The 20,780-nt window shown below is 46.7% G+C and overlaps 1 protein-coding gene across 4 annotated transcripts in view; it reads right to left on the bottom strand.

The window, feature by feature from the left end:
- Positions 1 to 20,780, bottom strand: part of TSPAN5 (tetraspanin 5) — a 157,455-nt gene that overhangs the window by 9,999 nt on the left and 126,676 nt on the right. For 3 of the 4 annotated variants that reach the window (XM_002921196.4, XM_034671481.1, XM_034671482.1), the window contains 2 exons: positions 20,466 to 20,516; positions 3,101 to 3,247 (listed from right to left, as the gene is read on the bottom strand). In XM_002921196.4, the coding sequence (XP_002921242.1) occupies positions 3,101 to 3,247; positions 20,466 to 20,516 (198 nt within the window). Of the gene's footprint in view, positions 1 to 3,100; positions 3,248 to 13,115; positions 13,274 to 20,465; positions 20,517 to 20,780 lie in introns of those variants that run through there. The other variant, XM_034671483.1, reaches the window with a different exon arrangement.

The following is a 20,780-nucleotide window of genomic DNA, read 5'->3' as shown; positions in this document are numbered from 1 at the left end:
CCCCACACTCTTACACTTTCCCAACTTTTTTGCTGAAACAGATTATGAGAAATGAGGCTGTGAAGGACCAGGCAAGCTTCTGGTGACAAGGACAGAAAGGGGGACACTGAGGCCACGGCTGCTCAGCAGAGCCCGTGGCGGCTACAGGACTTGAGTGGCCGAGGAGGCACAGGGGGCTAAAGCTGTCCGCTGTTTCTATGTTCAGCAAGCAGACGTCAGCAGCCAACCGAGAGGAAAATGTGAAAAAGATGTGAATTCCTCCAGCAAATATACAAAGGACCCATAATAGATGAGGTCCTGGATTTGGTAGGCTTTGCAGATGCAAGGATGGGTAAGACAGAATCCTGCCTCCAAAGACCCCACAGTCTTAGCTGCCGGGGGGGGGGGGCATAGGGACGGGAGAGGGCAGTGGGGTGGGGCCATTTCACATCAGATCTCTGTGTATCTGGCGGTGTATATCCAGGGCGCCAAGTGCCGTTCTGGGAGGGTGGGCCTGAGGGGAGCGGTGGAAGAAAGAAATAAGTGCCTGGCAAAGTCTAGGACTTCAAGGTTTGGCTCTAATTCTAGACCCTCTAGGGCTCAGACCGTGAGGTTCCACAGACCTCCCCCTGTTATCTGTCCTGGATGAATTCAGTAGAAAGAGGACCTAAACTATCATCAGTGGTACCAATAACTTCAAAGTAAGATTTCCTCAAGCTAGAGAAAAGGACAGGGGAAAAAATGATCACTTTTATTCAATACCTACCCCATGGCGTAAAACAACTCCCCTCCCTTTATTAGGTACAGAAATACAAGCGTTATCATGCTATACAAATGTGAAAATCACAGCTAGCTCACATCCATGTGCACACAAAATAGCACCGCAGAAGTCATGCAAGATTTCAATTCAGTTTTTGTTCTCACCACCATAAAGGTCAGGCAAGTTCATTTCCCAGCTACCCTGGTAAAGTTTTTCTTAGTGCTATATGATATATAGATCAAAAATTGACTTCAAATTAAATTCTTATCGACTATTTGGCAGAAACCCGTGTGTTCTGGCCCTGTGACCTCACTTCCCCCATTTCCAAAGGTGCGGAGACTGACTCGCAGACTCTGTCTTAGGGCCTCCGTCGACCAGGAAGCTCCATTTCCATTTCACATTCTCTTAGCTCTCAGATTTCCCCTCAGCAGACCTCCTCGCCTCGCAGCATCAGATCTCCGGGGCTGTGAAAGGCATGCTAACATTTCACTTCTTATTTCATAGCTCCTGCTCAAAGAATATTCTGGGCCAGTTTTTATTGTTTATACTAAATAGAGAAGCCATTTTAAATATTACCCGTGATTTTCAAAAGCCAAGAAACAATACAATTTTCTTCATTCCCAACATGGGACTTTACAAATTAAGGTGTTGATTTAGAGAAACGGATCTATTTCTGCCTGTTCACTCTGGTACCTTCAACTACAAACACAACAAATCGTATTGAAGGGACTACGCTTATAAACTAAACTATATTCAAGTAAATCCCATTAAAGGGGATCCCATATTTGGAGGCATGGAGGCTCTAACTGGTAAAATAGTGGCAAATGGTTAAGTATTATCCAGGGCAAATGGTTACATACTATAGAAAAGCTGAGTGAGGTGAGCCCACACATTTAGAAGGATCTCGTGCCAAGAAGACTGGCAGGTGAGGATCAGGGGCAAAGCTCTCCTGGGTACGCCCCAGGTCTCTGATTAGGTGGGCAATGAAGTAAGTGTGTGTGTGTGTGTGTGTGTGTGTGTGTGTGTGTGTGTAAAAGGGGGAAATGGAGGTAATGCATAAGGCCAATGAAGTGTTGGGAAGCCAGCTGCTCCCACCACAGACCAAGGTAAACAGAACAGAGAATCAACTGCTCGCTCAATTGTATGGAGGACCAAGTATCCCTCAGTTTCCCTGACAGCAGAGTCATGTAAACTTACAGGTTAAACATATGAACTTCCAGGTGAGATTCACTAAAACCTCCTCTGTACCAAAGCTGCCCAAATTTGAAATGGGCTACGCCGGGTGGGGTATGGTGAGTCCACGCTCCTTAGGGATATTCGAGAAAGAATGCCAGACAACGACGCGGCAGAAGTGCTGGGGAAGAGCGCGCATGGCGTGCGGTGCGGACTAGTGCTGACACAGGCTCTGCTTTTCAGTGAAAATGGCCCTGGACCATGCTGAGCAGGATTCTAGGAACAAGTGACAGGATCCTGCTCCTGTCATCTAGAAATCCCACCATCTTGCCTCACCACAAAGGTGGATTTTCTTCTTTTTCATCCTTGCCCTGTTTTTGGAAAGGGGAGTGGACGCTGTGCAGAGAACATTGACACAGAGCCCGCCACAATGCCAAGCTCCAGACTGACCAGTGTATCCGGCTAACCTTTGGCTACACTTACCAAACCTGCTTCGGATACGTACGTGGAAGCAGGGCCCGTTCCGTTCTCCTTTGGAAGAAATCTCCAAAGGAAAGGCTTTCTCATTCTCTCCTTTTATTACTTATCTGCCCCCTGGTAAAACTCCTCCTCCAAAAATATTCATGCTAACAGTGATCACATCAAACTCCCTGCAAAGGATCTAAAAATTATGCTGATCATACAAAAGGAGAACTCTGGACTGGCAGAGAAGAAGGAAGATGTGCCTCCTACTGTTTCTCCCGTTCACCGAAACGTTTCTATGACTTAACAGATCTCATCTGAATAGGCCACAGCCACTGGGCTTATGCCTGGTTTTTCTAAACCAACTGTATGAACAGCTCCCTACTGACTATGTGCTTAAAAGAGGAGGAAGAAAGCACCTAAATGAAGAAAGCTATACATATACCTACCTCAATCTAAAGGCATTTGAGGGATTGGAATGCAAAGTCCTGACACAGCCACGCAAAATCTCCATGGATGGCATGGGTTGGGGCTGGTGCTTCCATTTTTAAGGAAGCATGGGGGGCGGGGGGTGCAGTGATCTAGAGAGTTCTCTGGAAGGGAAAGCATTAACTGGGCCATATTGTCACCGTGCCTCTGGCAGAGCCACCTCGCCTATAGAGAGGGTGTCTTCCTGCGATAAGATGGGAGCTTGGCCCTCGGCCGCCGGCAGAACGTGATACTCACGAACTTGAGAAGGAACGTGTTCTCCCGCAGCGCTCCAATGCACCCTGCGAATCCCAAAATGAACATCACTCCTCCCACCACGAGGAAGAGCCAAACCGGGTCAAAGCCGCCGAGATCGGTGATGGAAGAGATGTTGGACAGAACTCCCTGGGGACAGAGAAGCAAACAACAGGGCACTAGGACGCAGGGGCAGTTTTTCAACATGGAGAGATTATTACAATTGTCTTTTTCCCTTGCAAAGAAAAACTTCAGAGGTAATCTGATTGTTGGGTGGGATTAATACTCAAGAAACACCGCAAAAAATAAATAAAACAAAATCAAACAAACCTACTTTCTTTCCAAGGTGTAGATGGGTTTATATTTTTGGCAAAACTGTATAAAGCAAAGAAATGACCCCAAGAAACGGTCATCAGACCCTGTATGGAGAAGATGTGGATATTACGTTTGTTTTCTATGTCCCAAATGAAAGTGGTCATGGGTAAAAAACAGTGTGCAAGAAAAACACACTTCCCAACACCCAGGAAGATAAGTCACCTTTCAGTGCCCGGGACAAGCAGGGGTCAGACAAGTGTCTGCTTCAAGCCTGAGGCATTTCTTAGGGAACAAGGGCCAAGCTAGATGCTGCAGGCTAACACAGCGGCCAGTCCCAGCCACAAGGCCCTGAAAGTTTTCCAGGGAAAAACCGTGCCTCAGGATCCCCTTCCTTCCCGGGAGACTCTATCAGGCTCAGATGCCCAAAGCCCACTTGGGCGGTCTGTGCTCACGGCTGTCTACCATTGAGTTATTAAGCATATTCCCTTACCACTGTTTTTTAAGAACTGAGATTTAAATGATTGACAAACCCAGAGTTACTCCCTGGCTTTCCACCCTTTTATTCTCCTGCCAAAGGAACCCAGAGTGCTTTCATTTCTCTATGAACATGCTATATATATTTTTTTTACAAAAATAATTTCTCCCTCAACCATGATACCAGGTCAAATACCACCCAGAACCTATGTTAGAAATTACGAGATTTTTTTTCCCTCTAAAATGCAAGGTACATATTTGCTATTCATTCCTATAGAGACAGACTACTGTTACTTTGAAACTGTGAATGTACAGGAGTCTTAAATACCCAGTATCACCAATATTTTATTTTCTTATCTTATTAAATTTGTTTTGAACTCTCAAAATACCCCAGAGTATCACGGTATAGTTTGCTGTGAAGTCTTAAATCGTTTGTTTCAAAACACTCCCAACACCTGAAAGAACAGAAATTATTTATCTGATTTTATTTATACTTTAAGTAAAACGGAACCCAGAGAGGCTTGGTGACTTGCTGGAGGTCACACAGCTATTTACTGATTTTCTGAAACCAGAGCAGAACGTCCACTTCAGTGTTCTTTCCCCACCAAGTGGAGGTCATGTATCTGCTTCCCCGCACTTCCCAGTCAGATTGGACCAACACCTGAGTTTAGGAGTTTTAAGTTTTATCCATTTTAATTAAAGCTGTAGGATCATTCGGAAAAAAACATCTTTTGTTTGTTGGGTTTTTGTTTCTTTTGGGGGGGGCATTAACTTAAGAGCAATAATAGGATATTAATAATAGAACACATATGAGAAATAAAGAACTCTTAACATGTACAATTTAAACCTTACAGGAAAGTCCAAAGGTTAAATAAAGTCACAGATGAAGGGTTGAGGGATTAGGGAAGCAGTTAGGAATGTAGGGTGTATCCACTAACTTCTGAGGAGACGTCACAAACACAACCACACCCTTCGTGAGACAGCTCGGACCAATGGTTTGATCCAGTGCTGTGTTTCTTAGATTTCCAAGCTCTGAATTATGAATACTCTGGGGAGGGGTGGGGGGGACACAGAAATACTGTTACCGAAATTCTCCACCTACACAGATGATACTAAGAAAAACACTGCCGGGGGGCGCCTGGGTGGCACAGCGGTTAAGCGTCTGCCTTCGGCTCAGGGCGTGATCCCGGCGTTATGGGATCGAGCCCCACGTCAGGCTCCTCTGCTATGAGCCTGTTTCTTCCTCTCCCACTCCCCCTGCTTGTGTTCCCTCTTCTCGCTGGCTGTCTCTATCTCTGTCGAATAAATAAATAAAATCTTTAAAAAAAAAAAAAAAAGAAAGAAAAAAGAAAAACACTGCCGGAGAAGTCACACGAAATCCGGGCAACAGTGGTGAGGAGCCAGTGTTGGAAGGAAATGAACCTCTCCCCCTAGAATGCCTTTGAACACAGGTGTTAAAACTTAAAGTCTTAAGGTTTTGGACCCGCTCAGCCAGGGGGAAAGACGACGTTGGAGGGTACATGATAACATTCTTAAAACTTAAAAAGTTAACTTAATTATGAGAGAAGGAGACTCCATTTCCTTGGCACTAAGAAGAGGCAGGAGAGATGGAAGTGACAAGAGGCGATGTCGGTTGGATCACAAGGAGCCCTTTCTGACAGCAGCCGGTCTCCGACAATGGATCAGAGAAGGCTTCCACTCATGGGAGAGCCAAAGCCATGAGCCTTTGTCAGTCGTGCGGTAGGATGGATTCCCAAATTGGATGGGACATTGGGACTTAATGACCTTTAGGTTCCTTACAACTTTAAGACCATTCTATGATTTCACCCACTTTTAATGGGCTTTTTGTGACTCACACTCAAGTCTCAGCAAAGATCAGATTGTTCCCAAACACTCTTCCATGAGCTATGGCTGGATACAAAGAGGTCACGGATAAAAAAGACAATTATCTGGGCAACTCTGGCCAAGCAAGTCAGGCACCACCATGCACACCGGTGTCTCACACACCGAGCTATACCCGAAAAGGCTACAAAAAAAATATGTTCTCTGGGACACCTGGGTGGCTCAGTTAGTTAAGTGTCCGCCTTCAGCTCAGGTCACGATCATCCCAGGGTCCTGGGATCGAGTCCCACATCGGGCTCCTTGCTCGGTGGGGAGCCCGCTTCTCCCTCTGCCTGCTGCTCCCCTGCTCATGTGCACGTGCTCTCTCTCTGACAAATAAAATATTTAAAAAAAAAAAAAAAGATCTCAACTGTCAGTAGATTCCTGGATCATTTGTCCTCTCTGGGCTTAATTTGGAGAAGGAGTATTTGGCTTTGCAGACAAACTTATTTTCATACTTTCACTCTGTCCGGCCTACAGGGGCAGCTTTAATTGAGGGGCCTGCAACTGTTTCCATGGAAACAACAATCATTTGGGGGCCTAGCTGGCCTGCAGATTCTACTTTTAATCCTAAATTCTGGCAAAAGGCAGGGCTGGAGACAGATACTGAGTGCTTGGGGGAAATAATATTCTGCAAAGCATGAAAAAGACTACAGAGAACTTTATTTTTAATGGATTCAGACTATGCCCAGGTCGTTATCAGTTGAAAACGAACTCAAATCTTCAAACCCCAAGTTTTTCCTTCTCCTCGGGATTAGGATTACTTACCTATTCGGAGCTGAACAAAAGACCGCACTCCTTCCCCCATGCCATGTTTCCCGAGAGCCCCTGAAAAGCAGTCTTCCTGCTTCCAACTATACAGAGAGATTACAGAGGCCTGAACACATTCCTGGCGGCAGATTCTGGATTACGAGAGTGACAGGGAGCTGACGGCTCGGCCTTCTGCTGAGAGATGGGGTCTTCTCATTGGACTTTTTAATTTCGTTAAGCTCAATTTGACAAATGAGTAAGAAGTGAGAAAACATGCCTGCTGAAGAATTATTATCATTAAAGCTTGTAGTTGACAAGCAGCCGGAAGAAAAACCTACAAGCTCTAAGATTACAGTTAAGTCTGCCAAGTGATTTAAAATAGATGTTCCACCCCGTGGTAAATCCCCAGGAATGCACAAGAACACCACCAGCAGACACCAATCCGCTGGGCACCTGTGGGCACCACCCTCTTCTTTGGGGAAGAACACTTTCCCCTTCTTGTGAGGATTCCTGCTTCCCCAAATGCACTCCATGTGCCCCTCGGAGCTGCCAATTCTCATGTGACCCCACGTCCCTTGTGACAATTGAGAGGTCTGATGGTCTTCCTCGGACACCAGGACTGAGAACAGGCGTCTCCCTCTGGTGGCTGAAGCTGTAAAAGACCCAAATCTGCGGCCACATGCAGTGGGTTTTCACCATGTGGAGAAAGTCAATCCGCAGTGAGAACTAGAAAGCCAGGTTTAGGAAGACACAAAGAATAAGGGCCGGGAGGGAAAATCCTGCCAGCATTACAATCCCTGACCCGACGAGAAGTTCCGCGAATCACTCCCAAATCCTTAGAATACACTGCCCTTGACTGCACAAGGGGCTTCTGTGGGTCTGCATTTGTGTCTGAGGAGTCCTGCACAACCTGACAACAGCTCGGAATAAACCAGGCTTTTAGTGCCGTATGTGTGCGTATATACAGGTGTGTAACACACACACACACACACCCCACCAACACTGAAAGTTCACACTTTATGCTGGAAAAAAGTTCTGGGGGTGGGATGGGGAGCAGAAAAGAGGCAGAGGTAAGTGTTGGACTTAATATGGTCTCTTTACTCAGTGGGCTGATACTTGCAGTCAACGGAGAAATTAAGCCAGTGTAAACAGTTTTCCTTCTTGTTGACTCCCTATCAATTCAGCATCAATGAAATGAGTTCTAGATGGAACTCTTAGGTGCTTTGTCTCCATCACTGACACATAATACATGATTTAAGCTCCAATTTTCCATGTAAACGTGAATGTTCAGTCCTTGGGCTTAAATATCAACTTTTTAGAACTCAAACTTGTCAGGAAAAAAAAAAAAAGAAATACAAAATGTCATTTGGCTACTGTCCTCTGTAGCCAGAGCTGCTGCTTATGTGAGAAGTACACACACAGCCTGGTATTTGCGTCCCACGAGTATGTGCTTGCACGTCTCCTACAAGGATCCTTCAGGCAGAGCCCTGGGAGCTCAAACTGTTAAGGATCCTGGACTCTGTGCAAAAGTCAGAAAATAGCATCCTAGGAAGCTGAATCTAACTGGAATGAAGACAAATGGATGAGAAGCAGATCCATTAGCCACATGTACTTCTTCCTTTATCCATTTGCTCGGGTTGACATGAAAATGGTATTCTGAACAGCCACAGTGGAGAGAGAGAGTCAGAATAAGAAAGCCAGAGACAAGATCGCAGGTCACAAGAAGAATACATCAAGTACTACAGACTCAAGAATATATGGAGATCTCCTACACATACGTTCTTTGTTATCATTAGATTTTATTAATAAAAACTGGCTTGTAAGAGTTCTTCCCACTCATACTACATAGTCCTGTACCCACAGTCCGATGCCCCTCAGTCAGCGTCCCCAGATCTACAGCTGGTGCCGCAGCAGACGCAGAAACACGCTGACCACGACGTAAAGTGCTGCTCCAAAGACAAAATGATTATCAGCCAATTAAAAAGTTGAAAAGCAGACAAATATATTCAGCAAATTAGCTATTCCACAAATTGGCTTTTGGACAGCTAGCTCTTGGCATATCAGATGGTCCTCCAGTGAAAATAGGACATTTCCATTATCTAGTAGGGACTAAACAGTATCTCTCAGAACTTAGCACAGAGACCTGTATGTGTCCAAAAACAAATAAGACGTGCTCATGAAACACAACTGAGGCGATATCAGACAGAAGCTTAGAGAGCCAACAAACACAAGATGTACCAATGTGCATTCACCGTGGTAGAAGGGAGACTCTGATATTCCAGTCACTCAGACAAGGCTGCTCTCGAGTGTGGCAGGGAGCATTCATCCTGCACCGGACTCAAGCGCCCCTGGCTCACCCACAATTGCCCCTGGAATCCTGGAACACAGAAAGAGGGTACCTTGGACAGTGCTAGGTGCGGGGCAAAGACACAGGATATGATAATACAGACATCTCGTCCTGAATCCCAGTTCCATGACCTACTTACCTGTGTGACCTTGGGCAAGTCACCAAACCTGCCTAAGTCTCAATTTCCACATCAGTGAAATGGTACCCCACATCATAAGGATGAAGGAAATAATTCAAGTAAATCCAAACATTATGCGAGGTGCTTGGCACAAAATAAGAATTCAATGAAAATTTATCACCATCCTCATTCTCATCACTATCCTATTAGACCAAGAGGAGACATCAGATCCTACTGAGGCACACAGGAAGGGCATCTAACCCAACTGCCCTAGAGAGGAATCCACCTGGCTCTGGCACTTGTTCTGCGGGGCCCTTTTAAGCAAAGCCATGACCATATCATGAACATGCCTAATGGAGGTGGCAGTAACTGACCTGCCAATCAGCTCTTCTTTGTTGGGGAATGGAAAGTCACCTAAAGACACTCCAAGTAAAGGCGGAAAAGAGAAGCCATGAGTAAGCAAAAGTCATGAGTAAGCAAAAGTCATGAGTAAGCAAAAGCCACGAGTAGGCAGAAGTCATGAGTGGGTAGAAGCTAAGAGTACACAGAAGTGGTGCAGTGGCAAAAAGAGCAGCGAAAAGTGAGTCAACGGTGGTGAGCACACTGAGGAGTCAGCAGCCATGTTGCCAAGATGGCGGCACTCTGAACCAGGGAAAGCAGGCCTCTGCTGCCAAGGAGCCAACCAGGTGCACCAGTCGTGGAAGAGTCACCGCTCCTGAGTGACCTTCCAGATACTTCACAATGTCCTCCTCCCTGTGGGATCTCATCTCCAGTGGTTTGATAAACACTATAGCTCTCAGTAGGAATGTGAAAAACTGGCCCACCTCCCCTCCGACCTCCTCCTCCTCAGGACCTCATTCATTCAGCTTTCTCTGAAACTGAAGCAGCTTCTCACCCATGCTCCTGCAATAAAGGAGTATGTTCTGAGTATAACTACTTCTTCTTGGAAAAGGCTTCTACGCACATGCAGAAATGAAAAGGCAAACAAAGCTCCAGAGGGGTTTCAAACCAATAAAGCTCAGGAGTGTCTGTGGTTTTTTCCACCACCAGCTCAGAGAGTCCTCTGTGTGCCACCTGGCAAGCTTCAGTTTCTTCTCTCTCAACCCACACAGAAAAGAAATGCAAAAATAGCATTAATAAGCCTCTAAGGTCTGGGACTCCTCTGCTTTGGCATATACAAGCACATTCCTTCCAGCTGCTGGATGAGAGACAAAGAGACAGGCATATGGAATGTGCACCCACAGCCAGGCCAAGGCCAGATGGACCCCTCTGAGATTTATGGGACTGGGTCCTGATTCACCACCCCCCTCAAAACCAGATCCTATTGGGGTGGAACTTGCAGCAGCTTTCTTAGAATAAAAAGGAGAGAAGCATTTCCCTACTTGAGAAAGGGTAACAGGACAGGACATTTCTAAAGCAAACGAGGGGGAGGGGGGTCCTGGAGAGTTGGAGATGTAGCTTTCAACAACATCCACAGGAAGCCCAAGCTGCAACCACAAGGCCACAGGGGAACCTGCTCCTTCAACACTCATCAGAGCTCCCCAAAAAACATTACGAGGCAAAGCCACCCTGACAACCCCCAAACAGCCATTTGCCCAGGGAACTGCGGCAGAGTCCAGAAAGAGGACTTGGAAGGTGAGAACCAAGAGATCACTGGGACCTGAGCAGTCGGGGGGGGGGGGGGGTGTACAGTTGCAGGGGCAGCAAGACTCGGGGCCTGATGGAGAAGTGCAAGATTAAAGGGAGGCCAGCTGCCTTAAAGGCACGTGGATTCCTAGTTTTTCTTGTCAAAAAAAAGGTTATCAGTGAGATTTAAGTAATCCCTTCTTACAGATAAAAAATAGCTATGACATGGGGCGCCTGGGTGGCTCAGTAGGTTGAGCAGCCAACCCTTGATTTCGGCTCAGGTCGTGATCTCAAGGTCATGAGATCAGCCTGACAGGGCTCTTCGCTCAGCGGGGAGTCTGCTGGAGACTCTCTCTCTCCCTGTGCCCCTCCCCCTGCTCTCTCTCAAGTGCTCACTCTCAAAATAAAATCCTCAAAAAAAAAAAAAAAAAAAAGGCCATGACCTGCTTTGGGGAGAGGAAAAGGAGAAGAGACAGTCATCTTTCAGGCCTCCATAAAATCCTGCAATAAAGCAGTGGGTGGGGCGGCCAGCTGTGCCAAGTCGCACCCACTGGTGACACCCACAGGCCAGCAGCGCCACCCCGTTGCGTGGGACTGCCTCTCTGAACACAGAAACAAAGCCACAAGCGGAAGTGTCACTTTTCAGAATCCAGCCTGTACCCAGGCCGTCCCCCAGATGCTTTCAAATGCATGTTCTGACGATGGAGTACAAACCCAGAAACGGTCCTAAGTATAAAGTTTAAACCCAAATATGTGACCGAGGCTCCAGTCATGGGGACCCCCTCCACACTAAAGTGGAAAAAAAAAAAAAAAAGGCAAACAGCCTAGTGGTTGGTGATCGCTGTATTTTGCTCACTCAGTTTTTGAGCAAACTCGGGATTACCCGAGAGCTGCCAGGTGCTCTGCGTGTCCTGGGCGTTCAGAGTGAGGGCCCAGTGAACCCCTCAGGAGCTTGTCTAGCGGGGAGACAGGGCAGTAGGCTGCTGGGCAGAAGCAGTAGCCGTGGGGGCTGCAGGAGCAGACAGGAGGGGCAGAAGGCCCTGTCGGCAAGTGCAGAGACAAAGCGACAGGATCTGGCTCACTGAGGGGTCTGTGCGTGAGGGTCACGAGGGGTGCGCGCAGGCTAATGGGTGGGCGGCTGGAGCGGGGCTGGAACGTGAGGCCATTCTGAGCACGGGAGGACCCGCGTACTTGTGCACTAATGGAGCTCACAACCTGGGCAGCAGGTGGGTGTTACGGAAGCAGCTGGTCGGCTCTGGGGGGATCCAGGTCTAGAAAAGGGACCCAAGACCTGCACCACTGAGCACACTCCCTGCCTGGCACTGGGCTCCCTGGATTAATTCACCCTCACAATCAGCCTACCAGGTAGGATCACTGCGCATGGCAGGAAACGGACTCTGAGACGGAGCAACTTCAGTTCACCAGGTGAGGAAGTGACAGGGCAGGGACTGCCCACCTACCCCATGACACTCTGCTGTCTAAGAAAAGCAAGCGGCAGTGGGCGAGAAGATTCTTATGTTCAACAGAACATGGTCTGTCTAAAATTTTAAGGAAGATACGTAACGTGATGTTAGAATGGCATTTTTTGCCCCGGACTTCCCTGATCACTATCTGAAAACCAAGGGGAGGAGGAGACAAAGGCCTCCCCGCCCCACCCCCGCCGCCACATCACACACCCCACTGACAAAGAAGAGCTTCTTCCCCCAGCTCACCTCAGCAAAATCAAGCACACAGAGAGTGGCTTCGGGGAGAAGTGAGTGAGAGAATTTCCCTTCTCTGGAGAAAGCGGTCACTGCGTTGCGCTCCCCAGCAGCTTGCTTTTCCCCTTAAACCCAGTGAGGAGTTTCAGGGGGCCTCCTGGGGGAGCTCGGAGACACAGTGAGTAGGGCCAGACTGCCCAGGCAGGAGCCTGGGGGCTTGGCTCTGACTCCTGTCCTGGAAATCTAGGGCAGGAGAGGGCTGTTCTTGGTGGCACTGGCCTCACCCCCAGATGAGTGTGTCCAGGGAGAGGCAGCTGGGGGTGACAACAGGAAACCTCAGAAGGCAGAGTGTGCAGCGGAGCGCGGGCTGAGCAAGATGGCCGGGTCTGAGCAGAGGAACCAGGCAGCCACTTAGACTAGAGAAAGCCACCAAACTCAAGGGAACCACAGACAGAGGGAGTCGGCAGGGCAGCTTCAAAAAGACCACGATATCACCCCCTTCACCATCTGCCAGGTCCCAGGAGCACAGCCCCACCCCCTTCAGCTCCTGCAGGAGGTGGGGAGAGGAGCATCTGGTGAGTGGGGGAGGGGAGACAGGAGGAAGCAGGGGGCAAAGGCCTCTCACCCTGCTCCCTCTTCGAGGGCCCAAGCAGATGGGGCTGGGCGAGGGAGAACATTGGAACACAAAGTCCGGGTTGGAGTTCTGAGGACTACCCAACTCGTCCGGGCCTGGACTTGTGCCTCAGAATGAGAGTAAGACGACGGGATCTGAGGGTGAACAACAAAGTCGTGGAATTTTTGACCCACCTGAATTTTCATTCCTGAGAAATCCCTTTGAAAAAAGTTTACACAGACACAAAGAAGAAAAAGGTTTTCGATACGTCTCATGTGCTTGTTGGGCATCCTGGTTACAACACATGGGCTCACATGCTAACTTTGCAGGTACCGAGCTGGAGCTGTTCAGTTTTCAGGTTTCTGTCTACAACAGAAAACTCAAGAGAATTACTTGGATAAGAGAGAGATGCAGACAAACCTACTACATTTCGGTCAATGAAATGCTATCTTCAAAGAAGGATTTTCGGCATCTCAGAAACGTCTCCTTAAAGTAGTTTCAAAGCCAAAGCATGCAGTGTTCTGTTCCAGTTATCTGGGGAACCCCCTCCACCTACGGCCTCCCTCTGGCTATGGAAACTTGACCGACACCGCTATGAATGCCCCGAATCACTGCATCTTCTGGTCTCAGATTTTCCTTCCCGGGAAAATTGGGGCAGTTTTTCCAAGGTGAGTCCTGGAAAACAATCTTGTCTAGGGACTGCGACAAGAAGCAACTGGAAGGTTCTGAAGTGAGAGTCATAGCGAGACAGTAGTCAGGGGAAAGCCTCCAGGACACAGAACCGTCCTTGTCCGTCCCCAGCAAAGCCACAGAGACAAGCAGTACAGGCCAGAGCTCTTCTAACTCCGTTCCCCTGCAGACTCGGGACGACCACCGACTTTCCTTCTAGCCCACTCCCTACCGAGCCGGGCGACGACAACAGAGGGTGAGGGAAGACAGGGGCAGGGCCTGCGGGGAGAGGCCAGACTTCCAGCATAACCTCTCTGGGCCTGTTTTCCCACCTCTGAAAGAACAGGTCATCCTTCTCTTAAAGTTTAACCCGAGGGATCCAGAGATCACGGAAGTGAAAATGAAAGCCCTTCAGGAAGAGCTATTTTTTTCCTGTGCCGTCTTTCCGGTACATAAAGCTCCTCTGGCATGTTCTCATTCATTGGTTCACACGCATCTGGGCATCTGCCGCGCACGCAGCTCGCAGCCGACCGAGTGGGGGGGAAAGGGTGCAGAAGACGGGCCTCTGCCTGCAAGGGGTTTTCAGGCCCGACGAGCCGGCCCGGCTGCACCCTCGGCCCAGCTGTCTAGCTGCAGGGCTGGGGGGCAGCAGGAGCCACGGGGCCTGCTCTGAAAAGCACAGTCTCCTGCCGGCCCCGCCACCTCTGTCGGCAGCACCCCCACCTGCGATCGCTAGTGCCCTAGCACTCTGCCTCTTGCCCCGAGCTGAGCACTAAGTAGTCAGCATACATGTTGGGCAAAATGGAGAAGGAAAGGTACCCCTCATTTCCCCACGAAACAGGACCATCATATATTGATTCCCATTTTTATGCTAGAAATAAACAGTTATTTTCTTTCCTGAGATCCCAAATTAATGGCTGCGTTGTTGTTTGTAACACTGTCCCACTATCAGATCGGACGTCAGACCACGTCATTCTGCTTGCTCTCGTGCTCTAAGACATGTCCACACCGCACGCCAACAAGAGATCCGACTGAGGCAACTTCACACCTCTCTAACTGGGTGGGGATTAGAAAGTAAAGGAAAATGCCAAAGCGGGTCTCTGGGGGACAGCGTACCAGGTAGGGGAGGAGCAAGGGTGAAAGGCCCAGGCAGGGGGTAGCAGTGGGGGGAGTTACATTTGAGATTCTGGGGAAACAGTAATGTGGTCAGTGGGGGCTACGGCCGCGGGGAAGGGCACAGGTGGAACGAGAGGTAAGTAACGGGGCAGCATCTACGGCGTGGAGGGAGACAATAAGCTCACGGAGCTCACTGGAAGGTTTAGAGCAGAGATGGGATAAGATCTCCCTTACTTTTTTTTAAAAGTATAGTTGACATAAAATATTATATTAGTTTCAGGTATACAACATAGTGATTCATCATTTATATACATTACAAAATGATCACCAGAGAAGTCTAGTTACCATCTGTCATCATACAAAGTTATTCCAATATTATTGACAATATTTCTCATGCTGTATTTTCTTCCCTGTGACTTATAACTAGAAGTTTGTGCCTCTTAATGCCCTTCAGCTATTTCACTCACTCCCCCACTGCTACCCCTCTAACCACTGGTTTGTTCTCTGTATTTAGGAGTCTGTTCTATTTTCTTGGATTGCACATGTAAGTGAAATCATATGGCATCTGTCTCTCTCTTTTTTTTAAAGATTTTATTTATTTATTTGACAGAGAGAGAGAGAGCTCACAAGCAAGGGGAGCTGTAGAGGGAGAGGGAGAAGCGGGTTCCCCACGGAACAGGGAGCCCGATGCAGGGCTTGATCCCAGGACCCTGGGATCATGTCCTGAGCCACGCGCAGACGCTCAACAGACTGAGCCACCCAGGCGCCCCTCTCTCTCTGACTTACTTCACTTAGCAGAATACTGTCTAGGTTCATCCATGTCGCAAATGGTAAGACTGCATTCTTTTTTACAGTTGAGTAACATTCCATTATATAATGCGCACCACACCGTCTTTATCCTTTCATCTGTCAATGGACACAGGTTGCTTCCATACTCTTGATACTGTAAATAATGCTGCAATGAACACGCTGCACGTATCTTTTCGAATTAGTGTTTCTGTTTTCTTGGATAAATACCCAGAAGTAGAATTGCTAGGTCACCTGGTATTTCTATTTTTAATTTTTTGAGGAAGCTCCCTGCTGTTTTCCACAGTGGCTGCACCAATCTACATTCCCACCAACAAGGCACAAGGGTTCCCTTTCCTCCACATCCTCACCAATATTTGTTATTTCTTGTCTTTTTGATACTGGCCACTCTACCTTACACTTTAAAAGGATCACTCTGGCTGCTTCATGGAGATGTGCCTGGGGTCAGGGTAGGGAACAAAAGGCGAGGCCAGGGAAACACCTGAAGGCTTCCGCACTAACGCAGGAAGATGTGGGGGCAGCTGTGATCAGGCCGTACCAGTGGAGGCGATGAGAAGAAATGAGATTCCCCACACTTTCTCAAGGCAGAGTTGACGAATGGACTTTGCGAATGGACTGAACGTGGTGGGAGAAGAAAAGAAGGAAGAGTGTCAAGAAAACCTGAGCAAGTGGAAGGAGAGAGTTGCCATTTACTACACTTGGGAAGAACAGGTTTAAGGAGGGGAATCAGAAGTGTTGTTTTAGATTAAGTTTCAGAAGCCACTGGACATTTAAGTGGAGATGTTGGGTAAGCTGCTGGCTACACAAGTCTGGAGTTCAGATAAGGCCTGCGTCAAAGACCTGAATTTGGAAGTCATAAGTGACAGACGGCGTTTGAAGCCTCAAGCTTGGACAAGATCACCTAGAGCCTGAGTGAAGACAGAGAAGAGGTCTCAGGACTGAGCCTGGGGCAAAGCAGTATGAGAAGGCATTGTCTGTGTGGCAGGAAAACTGCGGATGTGGGATATCTCAGAAGCCAAGCGAGGAAAACATTTCTAGAAGGGGGAAATGATAAACTGTGCCTCAGTCATTGCTTTACTGACAGGGTTTCTGGGTTCCTGGATGAGAAAAAATGATGTGTTCTGGGACCTAGTGTGGGTTCACTAAGAAAGTACCACGTTCAACAAAGTTCCTAGGCTGGTTAATTAGAGATAAGACGAAGGATGTAGTCTGTCTACAAAAACAAGAAGCAGAAAAACAGTCTGATGCAATGACAAGTAGATGGATTAGTAACTGCTTGACTGGTGACACCCAAGGGCACATATAAGTGAATGAGTGTCAACCTCAAAGGAAATTTCCAGTGACATGTCACTGGGCTCTGTCCTTAGCCTCCTCAATATATCAATGGCTTTTATCAGTGATAACTAAACATGACTGCAATCAGAACCATCTAGGAGGCTGGTGAAAATAGAGCATCCCAGTGTCCACCCCAGACCTACTGAATCAAAAATTCCCAGACAGCACTGGAGGACAAGGAGCTAAAGGCCTGAGTTAGAAGAAAGAATTGAGGGAGAAGCTTGATCCAAATGTACAGCTAAACCAAGTTCAATGGAAAGGGGAATGTGCTGGATGACAACTGGGTACATGGAATCCTGCATTTGAGCCTGAAAAAATCCGCCAGACATGAGGTGGAAAGGGTACACTTAGCTGGATCTGAGACCAGCTTGGGAATACCCGTGATCGACAGCGGGATCTCAAGCTGCACGGAACACAGATGGGAGAAGAAGGGATATAATCCAGCCATACCCACTCTGGTCTCGAAAGCACCCTCTCAACAGTACAGGGGACACACTAGGAAAAGGTCAGAGGAGCAAGACCAAGATGGTAAAGGGACTGCCCCGCAAAGAGAAGCACATGTTTAGCTGGGAAACTCAGAAGAAACCAGGCCTCCACCCTGAATATCTTAAGGGCCGACATGCAGAAGGACTTGCCCTGTAGGATCCAATAGGGTTGATCTGCAATCAATAAGTAAAAACCAGGAGGACAGGATTCTACTTTGGTAGAAGGAAGGTCTTTCCAACACTAAGGGTAATCCAAAGAGACAAAAGTGCTAAATAGTTTTCCACAGAAATTGCTAGACTTATATATACCCCCAAATTAGCATTTATTACATGTACTAGTTTGTGTACGTGTGTATGTATATATACACATATGCACACCCTTCCTACACCGTAAATTCCCTGAAGAATTACATCCCCAGAGTCCAGCACAAGCCCTGCCCTGTGCTATGTGCTCAATAAATGCTGTTTGAAAAGTAAGTTGATTATGGCTGGATGCTGCCAAGCCTGTTATAGAGGTGATTCATGCTACAAATTGTTAATGTTCCTTCTAAAACAGCAGATCCTGTGATTTCTGAAAAACTGCACAAAAACCAGTTTCCCCTGGAGACACAGTCATCCTTTGCATCTGCACAGTAGATTCAGAATTTAGATAAAATGGATTATTTCATTATTATGTCTAAAAGTCAATGGTAGGGGTGCCTGGGTGGCTCAGTAGGTTAAGCGTCTCCCTTCTGCTCAGGTCATGACCCCGGGGTCCTGGGATCGAGCTCTGCGTCGGACTCCCTGCTCAGCGGAGAACCTGTTTCTCCCAGTCCTCTGCTGCTCCCCTTTCTCTCTCCTGCTCTATGTCAAATAAATAAATTCTTTAAAAAACATAAAAAAAATAAAAGTCAATGGTAATATTAGCCCTAGGTTTAAGGCTCAGCCAGGTATTCTGTATGTATGGGGGGGGTAATAATTTTTGTCTCGATTGTTTCTGTACGCCACATAAAAATGTGTAAAGCCTTGTCTCTACTAAGGAAATCTGATCCTTCCAGCTGCGACCCCGTTTGGAGATTTTCCAAATCTAGGCGTTCCCCCGAGTAAAGTGTTACCACATCCCTACTAGGGGGAGGAGCACAGTTTACTGGTTCTTGGGCCAGTGTTAGCGGCTCAGGAGGGGCACGCTGCCCATCACCCTTGGCCAAATTCTGAATTTCACCCTGTCAGAGGCCTGGTCCGGCTGAGAAGTTAACCAAATCGGGTTCCTACGTGTCCTCTACCCTCTGCTACTTACTTCCTCTTGGTCCCGGCTCACAGAGTCCTGCTACACAGTAACTGCATGACTGGCCGGGAAACTGCCCATTTGCTGGCGGTGGCCTGGACAAAGAGGGGACTGCTGTCCCCCCCACCCACCCAAAGACCACAGCACCCCCTTGCTCTGATAATTGTGTGACACTACCGGCTTTAGAACCTTGTGATTTTATCACAGAAGAGACATTTGGAGCAACCGATGAAACAAGAAGGTAATTATATTTCACAAAGAGAAGAAAAAAAAAAAAAAACCTTCAAAATTACCAGTGGTCTGTTTATTGCTACCACAGACAATTAGTTCATTTAATGCCTTCCAACATCTTTTCAAATCAGATAGAAATGGACTCTTATTAAAGGAGGATTATAAAAAGCTGTGTTATCCGACATTAACCAATCAGAAGGCTTCTAACAGTAACATTTCTGAGACTCCACCAATACAAATCTACAAGCCCACAAGGGGACCACGCAGAAGTGAATCATAATCCAAAAGACAACCAGTGTTCAACAGAAAAGTTTCTAGAGATGAAATTAGTCTGTTTGGGGAACTTGTCTCTCTTCATCACTGCCCTCCCTGCCTCAGAATGTTGCTGGCAAGCGGTTAGTTTTCTGTAAAACATTTTCTATTCTGTAGAAGTATTTTATAAATGAACAGAGGGTGGTTCACTTTCAAAACTCAGGATTTACTTTGAGTTTTGACACACACAGTCTGAACATTTTTGTTACTTGCAGAAATTCCTACTGGCATCTGAGGGGCTTTTGTTTGCTGGACTTTCTTAGTTTTGCTCTCCTAATACACAGAACATTTCACAGAAACTCTTGGCGTCAGGCTATGGTCAAGGTCAAAGGAAGAAATACCGAAGGGATAACAGACAGGTCTTCTGGGAAAACTGAAACTAACCTCTGTGTTTGAGAGTTCTCACCCATTCACACACTCCCTCACTCTTGCAAGGTGAGAGATAAAATGCTCTCAATGATTCCACTCCCAAAGAAGGAAGAAAAAAGGAGTTCATGTTAATTTTTGAATTCTAGTACTTGGCCTCAGTAGAACTTGTCAAGAAACAATTAAAAGGTACAGATGGGAAGTAAGGCAGAGAAGTGGACACAGGGTGGTGGGGTCATAAGCATGCTGTTTAGAGCATAAACTGTCCAGAACATTGGATCTTCACCGTAGCCTAGAATATGCTACACCATATTTCCAGATTATTTCCTAGGAATTTTGCTCATAAATACATAAATATTGTAATCATACTGTATATTGTATTTGCTCATAAATTTTGAACATTCCTAAATACTTTCAATCAGCAGGCAGGTATTCACATTCTTTAGTACTAACATGAAGTTTATCTGATACTCAAACATGAATTATATCCAGCTTCCTTCATACAACATGCTAATAATAGCTTATTATATAATGCTCACACTGAAAAGAAAATTCATCTTTATGGCTTGAGTAATCTTCCAAAGGGTTAAAAGAGAGACAGAGAGAAGGCTGCAGGTGGTTTAGTGGTATTTATAAGCATTACTGAAATTCTTGTGCCAGAGTGAGGAAATGCTCCACAAAAATAGGTTATCTCTAGCTAACTGATCCAATTTCAACACGTGTTCTGTTTTGCACATGTATTGTTACTTTTGTAATTATTCTGATACAATGACTGATTTAGTTTTCATTCCTAAAGAGCTTTTGAAATATGACATTATCTTCCAAGAACATTTTCTTTCCTTAAAGAACCATGTTTCTTCATACTCTGCAGTTGTCAAAGAGGAAAAGGAGACAACAATGTAGTATAATGTGTAGCCTCTAACAACCAAAATGGGTGCATTTCATGATATTCAACTTACTTTTTCATTCCACGCCCACAGTCCAATTCCAAGAAATGCTATCCCCAAAAACTGAAAGAAAAAAAGAAAGAGTGTTAAGTATAAGGGTAAATGCCATGTTTTTACAAATACAAATAAAGTTTTCAACCAATTCTTCTGTCACTTTACCAGGCTGAGCAATACTCTTATCTAAAATCTGAGTAACAGCCCTTAACAGAAAAAGAAATACCATAATCACCTTGATTAAAATTAAGCACTAAGAAGGGCTGAGTAAAGAAACCATGGTATGTATATTCAATGGAATATTATTCAACCTCAGAAGAGAAGGAAATCCTG

This window comes from Ailuropoda melanoleuca, chromosome 11 (genome assembly GCF_002007445.2).
Source record: "Ailuropoda melanoleuca isolate Jingjing chromosome 11, ASM200744v2, whole genome shotgun sequence".
NCBI lineage: Eukaryota > Metazoa > Chordata > Mammalia > Carnivora > Ursidae > Ailuropoda > Ailuropoda melanoleuca.
Note: the sequence above shows the minus strand (reverse complement) of the source record. Positions and strands in the feature narration are given on the sequence as shown.